Source organism: Dioscorea cayenensis, unplaced genomic scaffold (genome assembly GCF_009730915.1).
Source record: "Dioscorea cayenensis subsp. rotundata cultivar TDr96_F1 unplaced genomic scaffold, TDr96_F1_v2_PseudoChromosome.rev07_lg8_w22 25.fasta BLBR01001083.1, whole genome shotgun sequence".
NCBI classification, from domain to species: Eukaryota; Viridiplantae; Streptophyta; class Magnoliopsida; order Dioscoreales; family Dioscoreaceae; genus Dioscorea; species Dioscorea cayenensis.
Window position 1 is genome coordinate 1 of NW_024087474.1, and position 9,129 is coordinate 9,129.

The 9,129-nt window shown below is 32.4% G+C and overlaps 1 protein-coding gene and 1 pseudogene across 1 annotated transcript; both read right to left on the reverse strand.

Annotated features, from left to right (window-relative positions):
- Positions 1 to 4,145: 4,145 nt before the first annotated feature.
- On the reverse strand, positions 4,146 to 6,153 carry LOC120255579 (annotated as a pseudogene).
- Positions 6,154 to 6,157: 4 nt separating this feature from the next.
- LOC120255580 (cyclin-B2-2-like) lies at positions 6,158 to 7,379 on the reverse strand (the record flags this gene model as incomplete). The annotated part of the gene is made up of 6 exons (XM_039263378.1): positions 7,195 to 7,379; positions 6,974 to 7,046; positions 6,668 to 6,733; positions 6,437 to 6,563; positions 6,274 to 6,345; positions 6,158 to 6,179 (listed from the first exon to the last, which is right to left on the reverse strand). Coding segments are annotated over exons 2-6 (345 nt in total), but the record flags the coding sequence as incomplete, so codon positions are not given.
- Between the last annotated feature and the right edge of the window lie 1,750 nt (positions 7,380 to 9,129).

The following is a 9,129-nucleotide window of genomic DNA, read 5'->3' on the forward strand; positions in this document are numbered from 1 at the left end:
CATGGTAGTAATCTTTATCACGTCGTTTCTACGCGCGAATGACGTTTTATTATTATTTTTTCGAAATTATCGCTATGCTCTGATAAATTTTAACTCATAATTAAATATGAGAGAGAAATGCGAAGATATAAATTAGAGGTAATTTTAGAAATATAACAGTTAACCAAGACAGATTAAAAAGAACGAAGGGAATATTGTTATATTTGAATTTTTGGTACTATATCTAACATGGTATTAATTTATTATTATAATTATATTTTTAGCACAACATTTGATATGGTATAAATATATTATTATATTTGTGTTTTTTGACATGTTATTAATATATTATCATATTTGTATTTTAATACGATATTAATATATTGTTATATTTGAGTTTTTGGCACGCTATTAATAATTTATTTTTAAAAAAATACATTTGGTTTTGTCATGTAAAATTATTAAATTTGTATAATTCACACGGAATTAAAAAAATATTTTTCAAACATTTATATATTTGACACATTTTATTAATTTTATGTCAAATATTTTGACAAATTTGACAAGATTTTATTCAGTGCTTAATTTTTCATGCTAATTTAACCCTTTTTTTTTATTTAATATTGGTACAGTAAAATCAGCCAATACTATTTTGGAAACAGCTTTCAGGAGTGAAAAGCAAGCCCTGACTCTATAAGGTTTTGTTTCAATCATGGAATAGGAATAAGAAAAAGAATGATGGTAAGTGGATTAAAAAAATTACATTTTCGAAAACTTCAAACTTAATTAATATTAACATAGATTCAATTTAAAGCATATAATTAATCCACATGTATCAGACCAATGATAAATTTCAGCTATGTTCTATTCAACATAAAAAAGGAATAAGATAACACAAGAATTATTTTAATACTATATTAATTTAGTCCCTCTAATATAGTCAGTCTGTCCCTTTAGTCCCTCTAATATGATTTGTCTCTAAGATGTCCCTTAATTTTAATATTTAAAAAATAGAACTTTTTAGGAATAAATTATATTAGAGAAAAGGATTATATTTTTCAAATATTAAAATAGAATTACATTTTAGGTACAAATCATATTAGAGGGATTAAAGAAGCAGACTGACTCAAATTGACTCATAGCATTTTCCACTCAACTCAATAGAGTCTCAAGAAATAATATGAAAACTCTATGAGGATAGCTCTCTACCACTACATTAGATTTAACATGAGACTTATGATCTTCATAGTATTTTTCACTCAACTCAAAAAGAGTCTCAAAAGGTAATGAGAAAACTCTCATTAGGAGAGCTCTCTATCACTACATTGGACTTAACATGAGTTTGTGGTCCTCAAATTTTTCACTCAAGAGAGTTTCAAAAAGTAATAAAGAAACTTTATAATTATATTGGACTCAAATAAGAAACATACTGAATCTAGCAATATATTTTCGGACTTCAAATTTCCATAAGTTAACCCAGTGTCATGCAAATAGGCCAGTGAACTTGAAACATTCTCACTCAAGAGAGTTTCAAAAAGTAATAAAGAAACTTTATAATTATATTGGACTCAAATAAGAAACATACTGAATCTAGCAATATATTTTCGGACTTCAAATTTCCATAAGTTAACCCAGTGTCATGCAAATAGGCCAGTGAACTTGAAACATTCAATAGAATGTCGATCCTTGACTTCCATTTGAGTAAAGGCTTTTTGCTCGCAAACAAATAATTGCAAAGCTTTCCCCTAGGCATATACTCAAGTATAAGCCCACTTTTGTTTTGAAGGTTAAATGTTTCATAATATCCCAGTATCTTCAAAATATTTGGATGACTAATTTCTGACATTCTCCTTACATCCTAATGAATTAAATGAAATTCGCAGTTAAAATGTGTCAAGATGCACAAATATAAATATATAATTATCTAAATTAATGTACCTCAAGAACTTTATCATACTTGGCAAATTGTTTGACAGCAACTAAATGCTTTCCACTGTATACTTGGAAAGCTTCTCCACAGGTTTTGGTTGCCCAAAGAAATGCTTCATTTGATCAAGCGAGCACTCAATAACTTGATACTCTGTCATTTAACAAATAAGTTAGAAAAGTGGATTAAAAAAAATTACATTTTCGAAAACTTCAAACTTGATTAATAGTAGCATAGTTTCAATTTAAAGCATATAATTAGTATATTTAAATGAACAACTTACCTTTTCAAACCACAGCATCTTAATCATTCTTATCTTGATGGATCTTTTCAGGGGATTTTCTTGCTTGTTTACCTTTTTCCCATCTGAAAAAAAAAAATAACACAAGAATTATTTTAATACCATATTTAGTCTTTCTAATATAGTTAGTCCCTCTAGTCTCTCTAAAATTATTTTAATATCATATTTAGTCATTCTAATATAGTCAGTCCCTCTAGTATGATTTGTCTCTGGAATGTCCCTTTATTTTAATATTTAAAAATATAAGTTCTTATAAAGACTTTTTAGAGATAAATTATATTAGAGAGAGGGATTTATATTTTTTTCAAATATTAAAATAAAGATAATTTTTAAAAACAAATTATATTAGAAGGACAAAAAAAAAGACAAACTGACTATATTAAAAAGACTAAATAGAATATTCTAAATTATATATTCTTTGCAATTTTATCACCACCACCAGGCATTTCAGTCACAACCCATAATATGGTTCGTGCTTTCCTAGCCGTGTTTAATGCTTGATGCTTCTGCTACCATATAAAAGTGCTTTCCCAGCATTAATTATATCTATTCTAAAAATTAAATATAAAATATAAAACACACGTCAAGTTTGGGATAAATAATTTTAAATTTAAATCTCTATATATATAACACTATTAAATAAATTAAAAAGATTGTTAGATTCTCAAATAGAAAATTAATTATTAACATTTAACCCAAATAAAAAAATCATGCTTCTTCATCCAATATCAAATCCCATGATTTTATTTAACAAAAAAAAATTCACATGTCAAACAAAATCATACATATACATATATATATATATATGGTTAATAATAAAAATTCAACGACCACAACATTCAAAACAAATATGCAAAACAATTGGACTTTGTTGAAAATCAGGTTCCCAAGAACAAACCCTTCATCAAGTTCAACATCTCTTGAAACTCCTTCGAATTCTCAACTTCGCTGCGGGGCCCACCATTCTCAATCTCTCTGATCTCTTCTTCTAAACTCCACAAGCTAAACGGGTCTCTGGAAACGGGTTCAAAACCCGCACCCGATCCGCTTTCTTTGCGGATCCTCAGGATCCGCTTCTCCACAACCCGACCCGACCACGCCACGACGCGTTTCAACCCGATAACCCGCTGCTCCGAAGCCGCCACGATCGCCGCCGCGCCCTCATCGTCCTCCCAGCACCGCCTCTCCGCCCACGACCGGAGCATCACCGCCATCCGCTCAAGCGTCGCGAGCCGTCGGAGCGTGATCCGGGATTGATCTGGGTCCGGCGTAGCCGCGTCGATCGCGGATTCGAACCGGCTTGCTGCCTCCTCCACGCGCTCGATTTGGTGGGCTAGGGTTTCGGCGAGCTCGTCAAGGAAGGAGGCGGTGGTTGTGTTGGCCACTGCAGCGGCGGACTTGGCGGCGGATATCGCGGTGATGACGCCGATGAAGGACCGAGAAACATCGACGGCTGCGGCGAGCGAGTTCATGGAATCGTTGGTGAATAAAAGACTCGGTTTGATCTCTCTCTCTTCTTCATTTTTTTAATTATTTATTATATATAGTGTTCTTGAGATTCGGGTTTGATTAGGATTCAATCTCGTCCGTCCGATTTTGTTTTAAGCTGATGTTAAGATTAACCAAGATTAATCGCAGAACTTAACAGTAAAAATAGTAATTAAGAAGGAACTACACATGATATTACAATAATAATAATGATGATGATGATGAACTTGATAACATAAAGATAAAAAAAAGAGAAATTTATTAACGTTTCTCATTGGAAAGTGATACACAATCCAATTTTGATTAGGATTCAATCTCGTCCGTCCGATTTTGTTTTAAGCTGGTGTTAAGATTAAGTAAGATTAATCGCAGAACTTATCAGTAAAATTAGTAATTAAGAAGGAACCACACATGATATAATACTAATAATAATGAACTTGATAACATAAAGATCAAAAAAGAGAAATTTATTAACGTTTCTCATTGGAAAGTGATACACAAGATTGCAGTTATCTTTACATGAAAACCCACCCAATTTAAAGAAACCGTACAGAACTTAAAACTTAAAAGTTATGTGAGATTTTTCATGTGAACACCCCAATAAAAAAAAAAATTAAAAAAGAAAAAACCAAACTCAACAAGCAGCTTCCATTGCATTGTTGAACAACACACTCAAACAGGAACTCATAAACTCATCAAAGAGTTAGATAGATGTATATAATTGTTAATCATTTTCTCATATTATTATTATTATTATTAGTTCCTTAGTTTTTCAGCAGAAAAAGAGCTGGTTCTGATTTTGCTGCACAACCAAACTTGAACGTACTGTATTTTCTGTGAACACCGGTCAGTCTTCCAATTCCTGCTTTTTGATGAAAGTTCACCATCATTTTTGAGCATTCTCTGCAGGAATTAAGCAATTCTCAGAAACAGAAACAATTTTTGAAGAGATTTGAGATTAAATGAATGAAAGTATGTAACTAACGTGAGTTGTTCTTCTGAGTAACAAGTGTGCAGTTCACTAGTTTTGGTCCAATGCTGGAATCCTCTCAATGTACATTGTGCGGTATAGACTGCTGCGGCAGCTAGCAGCGAGGGTCGGAACCGAAGCATTTCGTATTCGATAAGGCAGAGCTCAATGATGAAGAATGAGAGTAGTTCCAACTAATTCAATTCAATGCATGAAAATACATGTTTCAGTAAAACAAAACAATATCGATGATCAACGATTAGGCAAAAGAAAAGACTAGTGAAATTTACCTTTTTGTCAGACTCTGCTGCCTTGAGGTACCTTCTCATGAAAACATAAGGAGTAGGCACAGACAAGTTGAAATGCAAAGTGTTTACAATCAGCTTCTCCTGCATGTCAGCGGTACCACCAATGTCAACATTATATATAATTGGTAGCTAACTGATGAAATGAGAAGGATTGATGGTGAGAATGCATACCATTTCAAGTACTTCAGCTCTTGTGTAAGCTCGATCGGAGAGGAGGATTAGATCCTCAACAACTGGAACAGACACTTCCTCGTATTTGCATGCAAGAAGCATGGCTGTCATTCCTACCAACTGAAGCTTCTTCCTAACCACCCTGTTTGCGGGCTAAAAAAATCGGGTCTATGATGTTCACTGTTAGATACAATGTCTCATCCATGAGCTCAAATTTATAATGTACCTGTCACATTAAAGTTCATGGTGAGTTGGAGAACAGCAATAACAGATCAAAGGAGATGTATAAAAAGCAATGCAATTGTTGTACCTCAATGAGCCAATCAATCAAGATTGATCTCATTTTCTCATTGATATCAAACTGGTTGGACATGTAGTTTGGACAGACACAACTTTGAGCCTGAGATATTTAATAACTAGTTAATAATGTCTCCAATTTGCGCCGGATGGCAACACTAAATGAAGAAGGATGCTCACCTCATTGCTCTTGTAGAAGCTATAGATTTCTTCAACATAATCAACTACCGCCAGTGGATTATTCAAGTCATTTGCATCGATGTCCGGGAGCTGCTCCTCATCGTCTTCCTCTTCTAGATCCTCCATCTCAACCTCCTTGTTGAGTTCACAGTTAGCCTGAGCAGTGAGTGAATTCACAGATTTTACTCAAGTTATACAGAAAATTAAATCCAAGAGATAAAATGTTAATGAGGATTTGGCAACAAACCACTTCTTCCATCTCATCCACCATAGGCAGTGGAATGTCATTAGCTGATCTCAAGTCATCCACATCAATGGCAGTAGAAGTCTCTGATTCATTTGTAGTCTGGACTGAAGAAATCAGTCTCTTTTGCCTCTCATTACCAATTGGCGGCAGTCTTGCACTGTTTTCCTGTTTGATTTAATAGCAATGCGGTAAAGTATTTCAGCAAATGAAATTGTTCAAGTTCATCTCAAATAAGTTATCTGAATTCCTGAAATCAAAAAGTACCTGTTGGCAAGCTTCGGATTTGTTTTGCCAATGAAGCAACAAACATTCTGGAACACAATCAATCCATCAGCAAAAAGCAAGCAATCAGGAACACAAAATCAAGCATTAGAAGAGGAATTTGTTCAAAGTTATTGCACAAACCTTGTCATCGGCCGGCGGGCAACACCACCAACATTTAAGTTTGAGTTCTTATTATCATCCACCGCAACCTTACTACAAAAACCACAGGAAGATACAAGATGAGCAACAAAGAAATCATCAAAAACAAAAACATCAAGATCTCTAATGTGAAGATATAGTTTACTTCTTGTTTATAGCACAAGGATAAGGTGGTGCGCCTATTAAGTTCTTGATATCTCTCAATGCTCTCCGGTTACCACCGATGTTGTTCTGCGTTTCCGACCCAAACTTCACACCCTCCATTGGAAGACCTGATTTCAAACCCAAAACTCACACAAATCAGAACAAAATTCACAAATGGGAATAAAACGTGCGTCAAGAACACCATAAATTCTGAGAAAATCCACACAAGTACCTTGAAAACCACTAGATCTAAACAAGCCCCCACAATTCTCACCAGCAGCTCTATCCATTCCAGTCCCTACACAATCAGTACCAGAGATCAAAATTTTTTGAAACCAAGATCACCTCTTTTCCATCAAAACAAACAATCAATCAATCAAACCCTTGAAACAAAAGCACAAAAAACTCCTCAGCCTGCAGACAAGCAGGAACCCACAGAACTAGAGCAAGAAAACTCCATTGAAGTGGCACAAATCACAATGGACAACAACAACATCTATCCATTCACGATGAATTCCTATTAAATCCACTCAAATACCTTGAAAACCACTAGATCTCAATAAGCCCCCACGATTCTCACCAGCAGCTCTATCCATTCCCGTACACAGTCCCTACACACACAATCAGTCCCAAAGATCCAAAATTTCAAACCAAGATCACATCTTTTCCATCAAATTAAACAACAAAACAATCAACAAATCAAAACCTTGGAAACAAAACCCCAAAAGAAAAACCCCCCAAATCTCCTCCTGAGCTTACAGAGAAGCAGGAATCCGACCAACTAGAGCAAGAACTCCATCAAATCCAAACAAATCACGATCATAATCAACCCCTCCTCTCACTCTATCTCTCTCTTTCTTGCTTCTGGATAGAGAGAGAGAAGAAGGAGAGGAATTCAAAAGGAGAAGGAGGAGGAGAAGAAGAAGGGGAGACAATGGCGGATATATGTCTGGAAATGGGATGGATTTAAAAAGCAACGGCTAATGGATTAGAGCCGTTGGATCTCGGGTTGGGTCTTAACGGCTAGTGCCGAGGCATGTGCTTTCAAATTTTTACATTACATCATGAGTGAGTCTTAAGGCTCTTCATTTTTGCTCCCTCCCACTTTTTAAATTTAAAAAAAGAAAAAGGCACGCCTCTCACTGATTCCCCCCACTCACCGGAGTTTTATTTTTTAATTAATTTATTTATTTTAATTGGTGCTTATTTATATGGGTTGGTTTTTAAAAAAAGGGTTTTTTTTAGTGTTTGTGTAGTGTGTACTATGAAAATATTGTTGATTTTCTACTTAATTTTTAAGTATTTTAATTATTTATAACCTTTTTTAATCAGTAAATCATTTGTTTAATATAAAATAATAAAAATAAAAGTACCATATACCCTTATTGTGTTTTATGGAATTTAAAATTATTAAAAGATTTATTGATGAATATAATTTTTTTCATCAATTTTATATTATGGCTTGTTTTTATTTTGAAAAAATTGAAAGATTTTTATCATCTAATTGATCACTTAACACAGATATTTACTACTTCGCTGAATTTTTAAAATGTATTTTTTTATATAAATCAGAATTTTGATTTTTGTTGCTTTTTATCATATGTGATATTGATAGGAAATAATATTATTTTATAAAATAAAATTAAAGACTGATTTGAAAAACTACCTTGTCAACCTTGCCCAAAAACTACTAGATGAGCAATGATGAACAATGATAAAGGATCAATCATAATAGCTTGGTTCTTATTTTTATTTTTATTTTTTATTTCTACAACTTAAAGGTAAAATTTCAAATGGATATATGATCTATGGAGTATTTTATAATTTTCTTGACACCAAATTTCATACAAATTGGAAGTTATTTAAAGGCAAATCCTAGGACATTAATTTTAAATGGGATTTATTTATGTGAATTGTGGAATGTGATTAATGTTTTGGTTGTTTAAGGCAAGCATGGTTATTTATTCACTTGTCACAAATGAAAGAGGTACAAATTTTTATTGCCATTAATTAATTGACAATTCAAGTATATCACAATAATGAATTCATAAAGAAGAATTTAAGATGCAATATTTGAGAATCTTTGGTGAGTTTCTATAATGGGAACTAGTGAAAAAGGGGGAAAATTTATATATAGATTTTAATATGAGAACATATTATTAAAATAAATTAATAATTCTAGACTTCTAGTCCTGTACTAAAGTTTTACTAATATATATTTGGCTAACTATATATTTTTTTTTAAAAAAAATGGATAACCCACGTTAAAATAAATAATAATTTCAAAAAATAAAAAAAGTTTTGGTAGGTTAAGGAAAAAACTTTTATATAAAATGAACTAAGTTTTTTAATTAATATTTTAGTTAAAATGAATATTTTAAAAACTCCACCTTTTCAAAATAATAATAATAATAATAATAATATTGTGTTTTCTCATTGACCATGAATGCTTGTTAATATTGATCATTTTAGTATTAAATAGATATATTTATTTAGTCATAAATCATGGGAAAATGTGTTTCTAACTGAAATTAAACAAAAGCATGCTAGCAAAGCAACGCAATGTTCTAGTGTTCTTCTATATTCAATTTATTTATTATATATTCATTTATTCATAAGATGATAAGCACAATAATTTATTTTAAAAAAAATGAGTTTTTATTTTTTATTTATTTATTTTATTATGGACAAGCA